Source organism: Monodelphis domestica, chromosome 2, assembly GCF_027887165.1.
Source record: "Monodelphis domestica isolate mMonDom1 chromosome 2, mMonDom1.pri, whole genome shotgun sequence".
Lineage (NCBI taxonomy): Eukaryota > Metazoa > Chordata > Mammalia > Didelphimorphia > Didelphidae > Monodelphis > Monodelphis domestica.
In genome coordinates, this window is record NC_077228.1 from 170230869 (window position 1) to 170249298 (window position 18430).

At 40.5% G+C, this 18430-nt stretch overlaps 1 protein-coding gene across 1 annotated transcript in view; it reads right to left on the reverse strand.

Annotated features, from left to right (window-relative positions):
- Window positions 1-279: 279 nt before the first annotated feature.
- The window catches only part of PMF1 (polyamine modulated factor 1), a 31877-nt gene continuing 13726 nt past the window's right edge, over window positions 280-18430 (reverse strand). Inside the window, exons 3-5 of the mRNA XM_007482060.3 lie at window positions 14787-14887; window positions 11541-11736; window positions 280-1307 (exon numbers count right to left, since the gene is read on the reverse strand). Of these exons, the coding sequence (XP_007482122.1) occupies window positions 1254-1307; window positions 11541-11736; window positions 14787-14887 (351 nt within the window). The 3' untranslated portion in view covers window positions 280-1253. The remainder of the gene's footprint in view (window positions 1308-11540; window positions 11737-14786; window positions 14888-18430) is intronic.

Below are 18430 nucleotides of genomic sequence, written 5' to 3' on the forward strand. Positions count from 1 at the left end.
AACTAGATGGTGGTGGAGCTCAACTCCAACCTGAGCCTAGTTTCCCCATGATTTCTCTGGGCTCCTCTGTGGAAGTCCTTCCTGCTATCTAAACTTTCTCTAACTTCACATTATTTCTCCCTACCCAGATGTCTTTGGAGGGACTGTGTTGCTTTTTATTTATGCATAGGCTATTCTTAATAAACGGGTAAATGGATCTATTCTGCTACGCCGGTATCTTACAGCTTCTTCTTATTTGGGGGAATGGTGAAGAGTAATTAAAATGACAGAGAAAGACACTTTTAGAGACCATCAACTTATTTTTATCTGTATACACAACACATTTTTATTTGTATACACCCCTACAATGAGATATGTAAGTTATGTAGATTTATTCTGAAGCAGCCCAGACACGAAATAGGAAAAGAGGGTGAGGGTCAAGGTAGGACAAGCCGACAAAATGGCCTGTCTCTAGTCTCTGGGATGGAGACCAAGGCTGAGAGAGCCCCAGAGGTTCTAGTATCAGGGCGAGAGTTAAGGTGCATCCCATCTCCTAGCCGGGGGGCTTTAGATTCTATAGACTGAGAAAACCCACTGGAGCCAGGAGGCTGTCCTACTTGCAAAAGCAACTCAAGGTCGAGCATCCAAATGCTCCATGTTGGCCTAGGGACCCAGTCTGGGGCAGCTGAGGCCAACCGGGACAAACATCTTGGGAGCGGAGAGATGACAGTGTAGTATAGGAAGTTTATTTACAGATGTGGGGAGAACATGACAGGGCATCAGCCTGGCCAGCAAGGCAGCAATCAGTGGAGATTGGAAACAGATTCTATGATTAGAGGATTCAAAAACTCTGTGGCTGGGGCAGTCTGGACTGAGAGGCACGTGAGAAGGGGAAGCAACTGTGTGTGTGTGTGAAGAAAGAGATATTAAAATCCAACACAAGATGAGTGAAAACTCCTCACCCATCTGACTCCAAAGTAGCATGGAAACAGAAGGAAATGGCAAATGGGGCGGACGAGCAGGATGAGTGGTGCCCAGGAAGCCCAAAACACATGGAGGAGACTTTCCATCCTCGACTTCTGCTGATCCCTTCACTGCTCTGGGGTCAGTGGGCACTTTAGAGCCCTTTTCTTAACCAGCTTCCCCCCCCAAAGTTCGGCCCCTGTGGATTCTGTCTGCAGGGGTCCTCACTAAGCTTAATTTGTCTAGATGATCCCTCCAAAGCCAGAGACAAGGAGCCTTTCGAGGATCAGAAGTTCAGCTGGCTGGCCTTCTCACTCTGGGTCTTCCAGCACTGTTGCCAGCTCTCTCTGCTTTTTGCTAAGAGCCTGGGTATGGAAAAAGAGAAAAACAATACAAGAGATGGAAAAAGTAAAATCTTTCCCTTTATGAGCCTTTACCTCTGAACCCAGATTTACATTAGACAGCAAAGGACCTATCCTGATCTCCTCCATCTGCACTGAGGGTCCGACAGGAAAGAGATCATTCTGGATGTCATGGCCATTTATTACAAACCACTGTTGTTCAACATTTGTTTTCGATGGGGACCAATGCTATCACGAGATGATGTCTTAACTTGGGCATGCATTGGATTTAAAGGAGGCAACGCTGCATAAAATCATCTGCCATATCCCAACACTACTAAGCTCACAGCGCACAACAACCCCTCATCTTTTTCACATGAACTCTTTCCTAGTCACATTCTATCCCAACCTCAACTTGGGCAGTTGTTTCTTTTTTTTTATTCCAACTATAGGATATTATGTTTTTGTTTGCTACAATATAGAGAATCACATGGATATAATGGAATCTTTCTGAGCTATAAAAATTATGAATTCAAAAAAATCAGAAAAAAATGAATGGAAAAATCCACATGACAGGATTCAAAGTGATGAAAACAAAACAATATACATGATGACTACAACCATTAAAATGAATAAGATGAAACCGTACTCTGTCGTTATAATGACAGAACTTGGCCCCAGAGAAGTTTAAAAAATGCAATATTGCCTGAAACAAATGTGCCAAATGGCTTCATGCAATACTGAATGAAAAAACTGAACTGTTTTCCTTTTCTTTTTTTAGTCTTTGCCACAAAGGAAGGCTCAAGGTGGGAGTTGGGCAGTTGCCCCAAGTTGAGTTTTCCTTTGAGGCTTTGATTGTAGATGTTTTGAAGTCATTCTTTTCTTCTGAGTTTGTGTCACTATAACAGCCTTTTATGATGAGATTTGTTTTTGTTTGCTCATTCTTCCAGCCTACTTCCTTACTTCAGATGTTATGTTATGGCCAGGCTCTGTGTACTCTTGAAGGAAGGAAATATTTGGAAAAAATCAAAAGAAAAAAGATTTCATAGAATCATGGAACTGTTAAGAGTTGGAAGGTCATTTCCTTCAAATCAGACCTGAGAAAGAATCCCAGAATCCCTTCTAGCACTTAACCAAAAAGTCTCCTCCAGCCTTTGCTTTGAAAGCCCCCAGGGAATGGGAACTCATCACCTCTGAAGTAGCTCATCCCCCTCTTGGTCATCTCTTATGAAATATTCTGATACATCAACCTGTACCTGCCTCTTTCCAATTTCTTCTATCCATTGCTCTTAATTGTCTTTTTTGGGCCAACTCGAATCAAATCTATATGCTCTCTCTTGCAAGGTAACCACCCTGAAAATAACGGAAGATAATTATTATGTTCCTCACAAATGAACTCTTCCCCAGGCTAAACATCCCTACTTTCTTCAGCTGATCTTCACAGGCCATAATCTTAAATCCTTTCCCCATTCTGGCTGCTCTCTTCTGGACACTGCAGTTTACCAATGTTTCCCCAGAATATGGTGAATACAATATTCTGGTTATTCTGACAATGGCAGATTATAGAGGGATATATCACCTTTTTAGTCTTAGACACTAGACTGTCTTAAGTAAAGCCTTAGTAACTGATACTTAGTAATTGTGTTAGTGATTTTTTTAATGGGCAATACTCTCTTTTTTGGAATTGTGTGCACCCAACCAGAACAGATACTACTCCACAGTCTAAGCAAATCACCAGAATTAAAAAACAAAAACCATTTAATTGTACCATGCTAATAAAAAATAGGAGAACTTGTGCTTCAAAATCATTATTTTTTGGGTTAATTCTAAATCAATCTTTTTTTTTTAATCAGCAAAATCTGTCTTCTTTCCCTCTCACCTCCCTCCCCACTGAAAAAGCAACAAAAACAAAATCTCTTTTACAAACATGTTCTCATGTAAGCAAGCCAAACAAAATTCTGCCTTGGCTAGTTTCCCTCCCTGCCTTTGTCTTATTCTGTACTCTGAGTCTTTCATCTCTTTATCAGGAGGGTGGCAACATGTCTCAAAATTAGTCCTCTGGAATTATAGTTGGCCATTACACTCATCAGAGTTCTTAAGCCTTCCCAAAAATGTTTGTTTTTACAATATTAGTGTACCAGTGTACTGCTCACTTTATTTTGCATTGGTTCATACAAGTCTTGCCACCTATCTCTGAAACCATTTCCTTCTTACAGCAAAATAGTATTGTCACATTCACATACCATAGGTTGCTCCACCATTCCCCAGTTGAGGGGAATCCCTTCGGATTCTAATTCTTTGCTAGAGAAAAAAGAGCTATAAATATTTTTGTATCTCTTTAGAATTTGTTTCACTTAGGACTTCCTTTAGCAAACCCCTCTAATTTTACCTCCCTTGACTAGTTCAGATTAACATGAACTTTGAGTGTTAACTGCTCCCTCCAAACCTTCTTCCTTGTTTGTGTAGACTTCTACTATGCACTAATTATATGGGATAGTTTCCTCTAACCTTCTCCTTTCTTTCTCCCTTACCAAATTCTTTTTCTTCATTTCCATTCTATCTCTGATAGGGTTTCTAAGGAACACATGTATCATCTCCTTGTATCTGAAGTAGTTTACTTTTTTAGATTTCCTTTAACTTCTTGTCAAAGTTTCTACACACCTTTGGTCTTATCAGGAATCCTTGGAAGTCCTCTATTTCATTAAAGGTCCACCCTCACCCCTGCCCTGTCCTGTAGCATTTATATTCTGTTTTGCTGGGTATATTATTCTTGGTCATAAGTCTATATCCTTTACCCTCTGGAATATCATATTCTAAGCTTTCTGATTCTTTATAGTTGTGACTGTGTAAGCCTTTATGACCCTAACTGGCTTCTTGGTAGTTGAATTCTTTAGTACTATTTGCCAGCAGTATTTTTTTTCTTTGATCTAGGTTCTTTTTCAGGAGTGATCAGTTGATTCTCTAAATTCCACTTTGCCCACTGATTCTAAAAGATTTGATCAATTTTTAAAGAATTCTTGAAATATGATGTCTAGGCTTTTTTTGGCCATGGCTAGCAGGGAGCCTAATGATTCTTAATTTTTTTCTTCACAATCTGTTTTTAAGATCAGTTGTTTTTTACTAAAAGACAATTTATACTTTCTTTTATTTTTTTCAGTTTTGACTCTGCTTTAATATGTTGTCTTATAGAGTCATTAGCTTCTATTTAGACCATTCTAATTCTCTTTCTACCATACTTCTCTTTTCTTTTCTAATTTTTCCTTAAATACTCTCATTTTATATAAACATTTTTTTAACTCTCTAAAAAAACAACATATTTCATCTCTCTCAGGATTTCTAGTTGAATTTATGCCTATACTGTGATTTCCTTTGAGGCTTTGATCATGGATGTTTTGGAGTCATTCTTTTCTTCTGGGTTTGTGTCTTGAGCATCTAATCACCATAATGGCTTTTGATGATAGGATTTGTTTTTGTTTGCTCATTCTTCTAGCCTACTTTCTTATTTCAGATTTTATGTTGGAGCCAGGCTCTGTGTACTTCTTCTTCTTCAACCCTTTCCTTCCATCTTAGAATCAATACTATGTATTGGTTCCAAGGCAGAAGAGTGGTAAGGGCTAGGCAATGGGGGTCAAGTGACTTGCCCAGGGTCACACAGCTGGGAAATGGCTGAGGTCACATTTGAACCCAGGTCTCTAGGCTTGGCTCTTAATACACTCAGCTACCCAGCTGCCTCCTTCTGTGTACTTCTGAATAGAATGTCTGGGCTGGTTTTCTAGGTAAATTGAGTACTGTGTTATTCCAGGATCTCAGAAATAGCTCAAGCTATGGACTTGCAAGTTTTCAGGACTTCCAAAGTGGTCTGAATGAGGACAAAGTCTGATCTCTGGTTTGAGAAAGCAAGCTTCTGACCTGGGGTTTGGGGTTGAGCAACAGATCTGTGGATTCATTCTGCCTGGAGTTTCAGTAAACATCTCTTGGACTCAGCCACTATAAACCAGTTGGAAAACTGCTGGTTTAGGGACGAAACTGAAACTCCCCTTTGGTCTGGGATTAGTGCCCTGGTTATTCTGCTGTAGGCTTCAGACTGATTCTAGCGGAAGGCTAGCATTGAGATCCTCTTCTGCCCTTGGGGTCTGAGACATATAGCAGCTGCTTGCTTCTGATCTCATTTTGCTCTTGCTACATAGCCTAGGACTCACAACTGTTTCTCACTCTGAAATGCCACTCCTAGGTGTGGATCCCCCCTCAGTCTGCCCTGGATCTGTGACTTGGGCCAGAGTAGTGACAGAACTGCCCATGAGCACCTGTTCTTGCACCATGAACAAATTTAAGGCCTTCTGCGATGGATCTACAACCTTCTCTTTTCCTTATGTAGAACCTCTCAGTATTTGGGAGTGCTGTAGCCAGTGTGTCAGACCCTACCCCCAATACCCACAGACCTCTCTGAAGACAAAGGCTGGAAAAATTCCTTGTGATTTTTTCCCTTGTTTTTCCTGATCAGGATTCAGTCTGGTAGACTTTCTAGATGTGTTGATAAGGATTTTTCTTGAGGGAGTTTGCTGTACTCCTACTACTCTTCTCCCTTGGCACCTATATTCAATAAGCTCACTCATACCCCATAAACCAATGGAAAACATGTTCCTAGACCAGGTATGTAAAAGGGTTCTTATTAAGGAGTGGATTAGACTTTTTTTTTTAGTTCTTCCTGACCTCAAGCATAAATTGCACCTCTTTATTCCCGGTTCTGTCCTCTAGATTTGGTAAAATAAGTACAGTCACTCTTTCAGATGACAAACCTTCATTCAGATTCTTGAAGATAGCTACCATATTCCCTTTACTCCCAAACCTTCTCTTCTTTAGACCCCATTCCCTTCTCATCCCCAAATTTCTTCAACTGATTCCCATCTGGCAGAGCCAACTCAGACATAGCAGTCATCTATTGCCATCAGTAAAAGTACTAGGATCTACTTCCTGGTCTTGTCCAACAAGCTCCTACAATTTCTTGCTCTCCTGAACACAGCTGCCCAAGAATTGATCTCTACTCCCCTACTTCATGTCTACCCATCCACCTTAACTCTATCATTCTCAGGTTCCAGCCCAGCTCTTCCCTCCCCTTCCACTGTGCCATTTGGAATCTGTGTTACATCATTAATAAACTTCCTTTCATTTTACACCTCTTCCTCTTATGCTCCTACCTTCTAGAATTCACAGCACATGATACTGTACCCTCGGCTATTTTTTCTGGTACTGGTTGCATCTTCTCTCATACCCAGTCCCCAACGTACTTGTTCTCAAGGAGTTGAAGTATTTCTTGCTCCCCATTGCCACTTCCAAACTTTCCCTTTGACACCGAAATTCAGCAGCTTCTCCTCCTCTGAGGTTCATTCTATTCAAATATATTACTCAATTCAGATCCTGGGGACAGTTATCTCCTAGCCTCCAGCTTAGCCTCCCAAATTTCTCATTAAGTTCAGTACACAGTTCCAAGTTTTTCCCTCTACTCCAATTCCTGTCCTTATACTTGGAGATTTGAACATACATGATGATGTTACTTCAAACTCCTTAGCTTTTCAGTTCCTCACTCTCAACTCTTGTGACCTACTCTTCTATTCCAAGTCTACTGCACACAAGGATAGCATACCCTTAATCTTATCACCCACAAGTGATTATTCCATTTCCATGACCAAGAATTCTAAAATTCCCATATCCAATTAACCATTATATCATCCTGTTCCTCCCTATGCTTCAGTCCTATTAATGACATTCTTGATCTTAACTATAATCTCCAGCTGCTCCATATCTGAGGGCCCTCTCAGGCCATCACTTCTGTTTCAGCTTCCCTTTTGTAATCTATATTTAACCAGCCCAATATCAGACTGCCTTCTACTCCTGAAACCCTTGCTCCCTTGTCCTATTGATCCTGATGCCTTACAAATCCCTATCCTATATATTCTCCTCTGCCTTGTCCATATCTAGAGAACATCACCCAACCATGCAGCCTGGGCCCACTATAAATTTATGTTATCTAATCTTACTGCAAAACAAGGCAATCTTTTTACTCCTACCTAAATAATTTTCTTAAAAAAAAAAAAGGCTGTTCAAAGTTTATTAGTTTTTTATGAATATAAACTAAACAAAGTTACTGAGGCTGCTAGAAAGCTAGAAAGATAACAGTTAAAAAGTATGAGTTCTTGCCTTCAGTTTTGGTATTTCACTTTATTTTCCTTTTAAAACACACACATATACACCAGAACTTCTTTTAAGTTCAAGCAGCCTCCTTAATCAAAGGGGCCAGGGGGAGAAGAAAGGGGGAAATGGACTCTGTGTCTAGCTTATGTCAGGAGCAGGGGAGCAGCAGGGGGACAGTAGGGGGGGGAGTGTTACCATTTTAGAAGAGGGGCCAGGGTTGGTTTTACCGGGCTTGATGACATACCACCTACTCAGGCATGAGTACCATGAGCAACCTGGGTGTTCTGGGTGTTCCAATGTAGTTGTCATGAATGGAAAAATTGACTTCCCAAAGAAGTCTAGATCTGATTTTGGAGGGCCAAGATGGTAGGGGTCACTTTTTTTTCTGCTGCATGTAGCACTCATAGAGGAGCAATTGCTGGAAGTGACACTCAGATATCTCTAGCAGCAGTCATGGGTTACTCTACATGAAGGTCAGAACTACTTCTATTTTGCTTGTCCTTACTTCTAATGATGACACAAACCTTAATAGTGGCTCCCAGGTAACCCACCAGGCACTGAGCTGCAGCCAGTGATCAGCCGCTCCAGGGGAGGGATGTTGGACCACAAGGCTCATTAGCATAGAAGATCATAATGAGCCACAGCCACAGAAAATGAAAGAGTTCTATGAGTTTCTCTAGTTGACTTAAAAAAAAAATTCTTACCTTCCAACTTAGAATCAATACTGTGTATTCGTTCTAAGGTAAAAGAGCCATAAGGGGGAGGGGGGAGGAAAAAAAATGATCATTGTTTCCAATGAATAATGTTTGGAAATGACCAAATAAAATAATATTAAAAAAAAAAGCCATAAGGGCTGGGCAGTGGGGATTAAGTGACTTGCCCAAGGTCACATAGCTAGGAAGGGTCTGAGGCCACATTTGAACCTAGGACCTCCCTTCTCTAAGTCTGACTCTCAATCCACTGAGCTACCCAGCTATTCCCTCTAACTGACTTTCTAATGAACTCCTGACAGCAGTAGTTCAAGCCTCTTCTCTATAAGCCCTCCCATATTCTCTTCTTCACACACCCATCACCTGAGGATTTTGCCTTATGCTTCTAAGAAGAAAGTTGCTACCTTCTGCAATCTTTACATTGTCTGATGAAGAGGGATGACTCCTTGCCATGGTTACTCCCATTACATGTATCCATGACTCTGTTCCCTCCCTTCCCTTCTGGTATATAATTCTGTTATATCTGTTGAATCATTCTCTCCCTCTCTAATGTTCACTTTCTCCCTCTTGCCTATAAGTTCTTCCCTACTCTCTATGACCACATCTAGGTTTCTCCTATTGTGAAAAAACCCTCACTTGCATCCCCTTAAGCTATCATCCTATATCTCCATATTCATAGCCAAATTCCTTAAAAAGCTAACTATATTCCTTACTGTCCCTTCCTCTTCTCTCACATATTTTTCAACCTTCTGCAATATAGTTTTTGATCTCATTCAACAGAAACTGTTACCAAAGACTTACAGATTCTGGCCTCTGTAATGACTAACCATGACTCTACCCTTTCTTCCTGGACATTCTCTCTTCTTTAGGTTTCAATGACACAATTCTCTTGCCTCTTCTTCCATCTAACTGAAGTTCCTCAGTTTCCTTGGTTGGAGCATCATTCATATCCTACCCTACCAATGGACATACCCCAAAGTTCTGTCCGGGATTCTCTTCTCTCTCTCTGTTCTCTTTTTTTGGTGAACTTATCAATTCCCATTGGTTTGGCTATCAGCTCTTGCAAATGACTCTCAAATCTCTATATCTTAGTTCGAGTGTCTCTTCTAAGCTCTAGTCCCATATCATCAAATGCCTCTGATATCCTGGCCCAAATGTCTACTAGACATCTCCAATTCAACAAGTCTAAAACAACTAATTATCCTTTCTACTCCCCCTACCAAATTCCCAAGGTTCTGTTCAGGGAAGCAACAGCCTTCTAGCCACTCAGTTTCAAAACCTCAGTCATTTTCAATTCCAATCTTTCCTTCACCCCAAAGATCCTATCAGTTGCTAATTTTTATTTCGACTTCTGCAGCCATTCCCTTCTCTCTATTCACAAAATCATTACTACAGTTCAGGCCTTCATTGACTCTCACATGGGACTATTTCAGTAGTCTTCTATTTGGTTTCTTTTATCTCTCTTGCTTCAATCCACCCTCTACATTCTTACCAAAGTGATTTCCCTAAAGCACACGTCTAACCATATCATTCTCTTGTCCAATAAGTCCTAGGTGCCTTTAGAATCAAGTACCAACTCCTATTTTGTACATAAAGTCCTTTCTAGTCGCCTTATCTTGCCTTTTCAGTCTTGGTATAGCCTCTTCTACTTACTCTAAATGTGATCCAAATTTGACTTCTGCTGTTCCTCATACATGACCAGTACATCTCTCAGCCTTTGTCCAGACTACCCTGTATTCTTCAAATACACTATCTGTTCTTTCTGTCTCTGAGAATTCCTAGTTTCCTTCAAAGCTCAGCTCAAGTACCACTTTCTCCAGGAAGCCCCATCCCCAGCTGCAGGGGCTTCCTCCCCAGTTACCTTGTGTTTCTGTTTCTTTTGTATATACTTATAGTTGTACATAATTCCTCTCCCTTCTCTCACCACACATGAAACAATACGGTGGAAGTTCCTTGAGAACATTTTTTTCTTAAACCTTTACCTTCTGTCTTAATATCAATTCTAAAACATTAGAGCAGCAAGGGATAGGCAATGAGGATTAAGTGACTTGCCCAGGGTCATATTGCTAGGAAGTGTCTGAGGTCAGATATGAGCCCAGGACTTCTTGATTCCAGGCCTAGAGTTTAACCACCAAGAAACCTAGCTGCCCTGCACCATTTTATTTTTGTCTTTGTGAACTCAGGGCCTAACAATTCTCAGCACATATCAGGTGTTTGAGAAAAGCTTACCAACTGACTACTCTGGCATGATCTTTATCACTCTGGTGGCCCCTTCCTGAATGTTCTCTAGTTTATCAATGTCCCTCCTGATGTGGAGCCTAATAGAAGACTGCAGATGTGGCCTGATCTAGACCCAGAACACCGACTGACCATTTCAGCCTCCCAAGGCAGCCCAAGGTGGGGGTCCCTTTGTTGGCCACCAGGTCACACTCTAGACTCCTCTTGAACTTTTAGTCACTGATACCCCAAGACTGTGTTCAACAACTTGCTGTTCACCCTTGCCTTCTCCACCTTATAGAGTCAGTTTTTAAAAATTCTCCCCTCAGATATGATTACGGATGTACCCTAGTGCAAATATCAGTAATATGGAAATAGTCTTGATCAGCAATACATGCAAAACCCAGTGGAATTGTGCGTCGGCTATGGGGGGGGGGTGGATAAGGAGAGGGAAAGAACATGAATCATGTAACCATGGAAAAATATTCTAAATTAAAATTTTTAATTAAAAAAAATTCTTCCCTCATTCCTCTCACAAAAGTCTCTAGGCCTGAATCTGATCTGTTTTGGGGAGAATGATTTCCTTTTCCTTCTTCCCCTACGTGAGGAAGAGGAAGCATGTCCCATCCCTCCTACAGGCGCCTGTCAGTTCTTCCTTCTGCAGTCAGGGACACATACATGCGTTGTTGGTTTTCAACTTTCCTGAGGCCTCTCATGTAAACACTCTTAAAATGTGATAAAGGCCTGATGACTGAAGGGGGCAGGAAAGGAAGGGGCACTGGTACTAAGTCCTCTAGTGGCATTCTTGCCATGATATAACTGCTCTCCTTCTTTCCTAGAATGAAGGCTCTGCTTTGGTGGCATGGTAGAGGAAGAGTGCTGGATTTGGAGAAGGGAAAACCCAAGTTCAAAATATGGTCCTGAGCATGTGCTGGCTATGTGACCCTAGGCAGATCATTTAATCTCTCTTGGCCTTAGTTTCCTCAACTGTAAAATGAAAACAATAACAGCAGCTAATTTCTAGGGTTATTTGGAGGATCAGATGAGATAAACACTTATTACTATCATCATCATAAGAACATCATTGATTTGGGAACGACACAGGCCACTGTCAGCAGAAAGGAGGAAGGAGGGCACTTGCCTGCCAAGCCTGCTTCCTGGCTTGAATCTGTTGCTGTAGCTCTAGCACCTGCTTCCGCCCTTCCAGGACCATTTCAGCCAGTTTGACATTCTCCCTCTCCTGCTCCTGGACCAGGCGCTTCAAGGATGACTTCTGCTGTAAGAAGTAGGGCATCAGTGCACTGCGCACATCATCTTCAGGAATCCCACTGGGGCGCCTAGAATGGAAATTCAGACATGGCCACATAAACACAGAGGGCAAGGAGATCTGGGGTGCAGGTGGGATGGCAGGGAGGGTGTTACCTTTTCCTAATGACTAATTACCTCCTATGTCCAATCCTAACTCAACTTGGGTTTTCAGGTTTCTTTTATTGCCTTATATCTGTTATTTCTAACCACCCCACAAAGGACTATTTCACCTGGGCCTAGTGGCCCTTAGCTTATACCATCCTACCCAGGAAATTCTTCCTATCCCCCTTATTAAGCCTACCATTATGTTCTTCCCAATTCTAACCCTCCCTCCTCTCCTTCAGAGCTAATCAGATTTTTCCCTTCTTCCTCTCTAAGTTCTACCACACTGCCCTTTCCCGTCTACTCTTCCCTCTTCTCCCTCCACCCCTAAAGGTATATCCTGCCTCTCTCCTAAAGAACCATGTTTGTTTCTTCCTCCTTCTAGATCTCCCCTAAATATTTACAGCAAAGCTGTCTGTCTAAAGAGGATATCCCAGATAGGAGAGGCTGCTTGGTGGATTATTATGTTTCTAGTACTCATTTTAGGGTCTAAATTAAGAGGATTATGGAACCAACTTATACCTTCTCTCTTACTTCTTCCCTAGCAGAAGAAGTGGTTGTTTTCACAAAAATTACTCCTTAGTCCAGGACATCTAGGTCAGTCCTGTCCATGAATGATCCCAAGCCTCACTGTTAATATTCCCATCATCATGCACTTCACCATCTCTTTATCTCACTAGTCCTCCTGAAATCCTGCCAGGCTCTGGGACGGCATCCTAAACTGATCATAATAGATCTCATTCCCTTGACAATACTTCTCTAGCTACTCCCTTTGCTTTACCTCCACAAAGGGTAGCCTTCAAAGCTCTCCCCTTCAAAATTGTTCTTTCCTTTCACACATATATAAAATGTCCCCAAAGTAATGAATTTCAATAACCTGAGAAATATAAACGTACCTACAAAAAAAGAATCTGAAAGGTTAATAAATTAAATCTCTAAAATACTGACTTTTAAAAGTTCAACATAATATCCATCTTGTGCCATATATTTCTTTAGAAGAGAGGAATCAAATTCAAATAGAACTAGGGACCACTAAATTGTAAATAAAGATTCCTGTGGGCTGCAAACTGACTTAAAAAACCACATATTAATATTATCTATGTTTTTTAAAATTTCTGTTTATTTGTTAAATATCTCCAAAGTATACTTTGCTGGTTCAGGGTGAGGTTTTGACACTTCTCTTCTAGTCTATTTTTGAACGTTGTAAAAATTTTTCATTAGCTGCTGCTCAGTGACTGCATTTGTAATCCTATAGCCTTAAAATCATCTGAAAAACAAGGTTCTGATTGATGCATATACAACAGTTTTTGATGGGACCCCACAGATTAGATAAATATAGTGGTTAAGCAAGAGGAACCCCTTTATCAATCCACTGGTGTGAGAAAGTGTCATACAGAAAATTAAATTAAAATTAAAAACTTATATAATATTCACAAAACTAACTTAGTATAAAGAAATTTAAATAAGTTTTCAAGTGATGTTTTTTTGTAAGTTTATAGCATTTATACTTCTGAAATAAAGTTTAAAACCTCATTCAGACTTTTAGGATACCCTGTATGATAGAAATACTTAAATGTTAAGCTAAGTATTAGTTTACTAATCTTACTCTATGGTCTCTGCTCTTTCTACATTAGAATTGTCTAAAGTAAATTTTTCCTTTTGTGAAGTCATCTGGAGGCCAAATACTAGTGAGTGAGTTGAGATAATTGGGCCACTGAGAAAAGGGAAATTAAGAACCAATGAGAGAGGAAGCAATGAGAGCCAAAAAATATCTCAAGACAGTCACAAGAATTGTCCCCCTGGGTGGCCCAGGCAAATTAAGAAACTTGGTTGGTTCCTGAGATGTGACCTGTGAAAATTAGTGGGTGGAGAAAAAAGTTTATAAATCACTCCAAGGAGGAAGTGGGGGTCTTGGGTGTGCTTGTGGAGGAGCAGATTAGACATGAGTGGCAAAGTGTAGTAAGGAGCCCCATAATGGTGTCTATTGATTAGAAAGCTAAGTAGTTTTCTACCTCTTTCCTATTTTTCCTTCTCTTTTCTACTACCACTACTTTGATTTCATAAAGTTATTAATCTATAACCAGCCTCATAATTTTTAATTATTACAGTATGTTTCTTAAGGAGCAGGAACCATGGCAATATAACTATCTGTCAAGCACCACATATAAAAGCTTTATAATGGCTATTGACTATAACTGTGAAGATAGAATTAACTCACTCTTTGTCTATTTTTAGTTAATCAAATCAAGAACTTAAAGTACCCCTACTTAGTAGCTAGCTAACCATTAGGTAAGAGAATTCACAATTCACTTACTAAAGAAAACTCACACCCCCAAAGGCCACAAGCACTGCCCCACTTGGGCAGTGCTAGGCAAACTGAAAGACTGCAATTGATTCCTGTAAAGAGGGAGAGACAGGAAGTGATGTGGGAAAAGGGGTATAAAAGAAGAGACCAAAATGGTCGGCTCTCTTTTCCTTCCTTTGTTTTTGGAGAGACTCTTCCCTTGGATTCTGCATCAGTGAGTAGAGCTGTAGACACACACTTTTCCTTGGAGTCATTCTTCGATGGTGGAACTCTGGCTAAAGACACCATTGGGACTTCCGGTTGAGTACTATGGAGACTTGAGGCAGCCCCTCCGGGGCTGTCAGACTTCACAGGAGTAGGAGTTAGGGCTGATAGGCTAGACCAGGCTTTGTCTCCTTCCTATATTTTCCACTTTCACTATCTCTACCCTGTTGTAAATAAAAGCTGCTAACAGTCATTTTTGACTTAGGGGCTAATATTTTATAAACGGTGACCACTTTTATAACTCATATTGAGTCAAAACATAATTTAATTCTTACATAATAATTAAGCCTACTGTATCACCCTTTCTTCTGAGGTATAACTATATGGAAGAGAATCCAGACATTTTCTGTAAATGACCACATAAGGGAGCCTTCGCTTCCCATTCTTTTCCATGCCATCCATTCTCACCATGCTGGTTCCTTTCGGTCCTTAGCCTCCTCCACAATCTTATCAAGGGAATTCAAAACAGCTTCTAGATTCCCTTCTTCCTTGATTGTGGAAATTTCTTCCTGAGTATAAAAGAGAAAAGAGAATAATATGTAGGAAGTACACAAGAGTCTCCACTGGCTTCATATTGACAGTTAAGGTCCACTATCTTTCTAATCTTATTACCAGCAATTTAGCAACACATTCCTCTCACTTTTGCCAGAATAGCTCTTTTACACATTCTAGAAGGGCACTGATAAATTTCAGTACTTCCAGAGGAGGCTGATCATGATGCTATATATGAGGATCACTTCAAAAAAACAGGAATATTGGCTTGGAGAAGAGAAGGCTTAGTGATAAAACTGTCTTCAAGAATCTGAATGTCTCTGGTGTAGAGGAAAGATGATAGTGGCTTATGTGTTCCCAGAAGCAGAACCAGGGACAATGGGTAGAAAATGTGACAGAAAGGAAAAACCACAGTAAGAAGTAGAGCTGTCCAAAGCAGATAAGCTGTCCCTAAAGGCAGTGAGCTTCTCATTCTTATTTGTGCAGAGGCTGGATGAACAGTTCTCTGGGATGCCATAAGATCATTCCTATTCAAGTACAAGTTATCTGGATGACCTTTGAGGGCACCTTCTGATTCTGAGACATGATTCCTCCTTCTCTACTTAACACAACCTCCTTTTCCTTCTCTGCCTTCTCAAATCCTTTTTGTTGTTGTTCAGTCATGTCTAACTTTAAGACCCTATTTGGCAAAGATACTAAAGTGATTTGCCATTTTCTTATCCAGCTCATTTTATTGATGAAGAAACTGAGGCCAACAGGGTTAAGTGACTTGCCTAGGGTTACACAGCTACTAAATGTCTGAGGCTTGACTTAAACTCAGGTCTTTCTGACTTCACTTCCACTGTGCCACCCATTCAAATCCCATTCTTTTTTTTTTTTTTGGAAATTTGTATTTAATTAATTTAGAATATTTTCCCATGGTTACAAGATTCATGTTTTTTCCCTGCCCTCCCCCAACCTTCCTCCCCATAGCTGACACGTAATTCCTCTGGGTTTTACATGTGTCGTTGTTCAAGACCCATTTCTATACCATTAATATTTGCACTAGGGTGATCAGTTAGTGTCTATATCCCCAATCATATCCCCATCAACCCTTAATTTGTTCAGCCGTTTCCCAATTGAAGGGCATCCCCTCATTTTCCAGTTTTTTGCCACCACAGAGCACAGCTATGAATATTCTTGCACAAGTCTTTTTCCTTATGATCTCTTTAGGGTACAAACCCAGCAGTGGTATGGCTGGATCAAAGGGCAGGCAGCCTTTTAGCATCCTTTGGGCATAGTTCCAAATTGCCTTTGTAACAGTTAAAATTAGTTTCTCTACTAAAAGTATTATATTTTTATGAGGTTTATTAAAGATTAAGAAATAATGAAAATACAAAATAAGGAAAAGCACATGCCACCTACATCTTGCCTGCCTGGTAGAGAACTGCGTGTGCCCATGTAAACCTTAAAATTCCTTAGACTTATAAATGTTGGAAATTTTACCATTGGGAAATTTCATACTTGGAAAATTTCTTACTGATAGTCTATTGGAATGTGAACCCCATTGGCATGGGAGGTTCCTCCTCCTCCCTTCTTAAGATTACTTTAGGACAGAAACCTTTTGCTGAACAATGGAAAGGACTTTGACCTATGCTTAAGCATAGAACAGGAATTTCTTTGAGTCATGATTGATTTTAGAATTGATACAATGGAGATACTTGGAATCAATCTCCACCCTACTCAGTCCTAACAGGATTGAGGAAGGGCTGCAGCATAGATCAAAATTTAATTATTTCAATCTCTACCCTACTCAGGTTAACAGGATTAAGGGCTGTAGCAAAGGATCAAAGATTTAATTATTTGAAATATGACCTTCAACAGACATGTGCAAAGCCAGAGACCTCTGGGCGGTCCTGGGTTAAGCTAGAGCCTCCATTGGCACAGGGAAATTGATGGACAGTGATTGGTAGATGTGAGAACTGAGGGGAGGGAACTTGGATGGTTTCCTTAAAGATAGAGGGGTCTGAAGACTCAGGGTGGTGGTTGAGGAGTTTGTCTGAGTGGTTGGAGTGTGCTCTGAGAAGCTTGCTCTGAAGGAAGCTGAAGGTGGGGGCCTTTGAGACTGTTTCTCCATTTTGGTCACGTGAGTAATAGGGACTGATCTCTTTTCTTTGCCCCAGCTATCTAAGGGCTTGGGCCTTTTGGCCCAGCCTAAACAGAGGGGATATTTAAGCCCTATTCCCTTCTCTCCCCTTTTGCTCTCTCTCTCTCTCTCTCTCTCTCTCTCTCTCTCTCTCTCTCTCTCTCTCTCTCTCTCTAATTCCTTTCTTCCTCCTGTTTGTAATTAAACTCTATAAAAGGCTGACGGCTGATTTGAGTTTTCATTTAGGAATTACATAGCTGAATTCCTTGGCGACCTTAAATTAATATATATATCAGTCTTTTAAAGTGATTTCCTTGTCACACCCAGAAGAGGAAGCCGAGAGAGAGCATAGGCAGTACAGTCAGTTTAAATACCCCTTTTGCTCTCAGCCCAGGTGAGGACCTCAGGTGGGATTTTGGGGAATTCTGGGAACTACCAAGGACTTCTGGGAATTGAAGTCTGGGGTTCAAATCTCTATTTTTACATTTCTCCATTTGATCCTTATTGGGAAAGATTTTCCCCAAAAGGATCATGAAAACATAATCAACTTAAAGATTACAATAATTTGAGGATAAGAGGAAAAAAGAACAAAACCAATAATTGCTGGACGCATTGACAAAAAGCCAGTTAGGGGGAAGTTCCCTTTGGCATGAAAGTATACATACAAATAACTGTTCAATCATCCACACCCAAAGTTCATTCTTGATCTTCTCCTGCAGCTTGTGGTCTGGAGGCATCTTCATGGTGTCTTCTAATTCTTTTTTTTTTGTTTTTTTTAATATATTTTATTTGATCATTTCCAAGCATTATTCGTTAAAGACATAGATCATTTTCTTTTCCTCCCCCCCACCCCCCATAGCCGACACGTAAGTCCACTGGGCATTAGATGTTTTCTTGATTTGAACCCATTGCTTTGTTGATAGTATTTGCATTAGAGTGTTCATTTAGAGTCTATCCTCTGTCATGTCCCCTCAACCTCTGTATTCAGGCAGTTGCTTTTTCTCGGTGTTTCCATTCCCATAGTTTATCCTTTGCTTATGAATGGTGTTTTTTTCTCCTGGATCCCTGCAAGTTGTTCAGGGACATTACACCGCCACTAATGGAGAAGTCCATTACGTTCGATTATACCACAGTGTATTAGTCTCTGTGTACAATGTTCTCCTGGTTCTGCTCCTCTCGCTCTGCATCACTTCCTGGAGGTTGTTCCAGTCTCCATGGAACTTCTCCACTTTATTATTCCTTTTAGCACAATAGTATTCCATCACCAACATATACCACAGTTTGTTCAGCCATTCCCCAATTGATGGGCATCCCCTCGTTTTCCAGGGTGTCTTCTAATTCTTCTTTAATATATATAAAGGGTTTAATTTTTCTTTCATTAATTTTTTTTCTCTTTTGTTTTTATTTTGTTTTCATTTTTTTTTAATTAACTCAC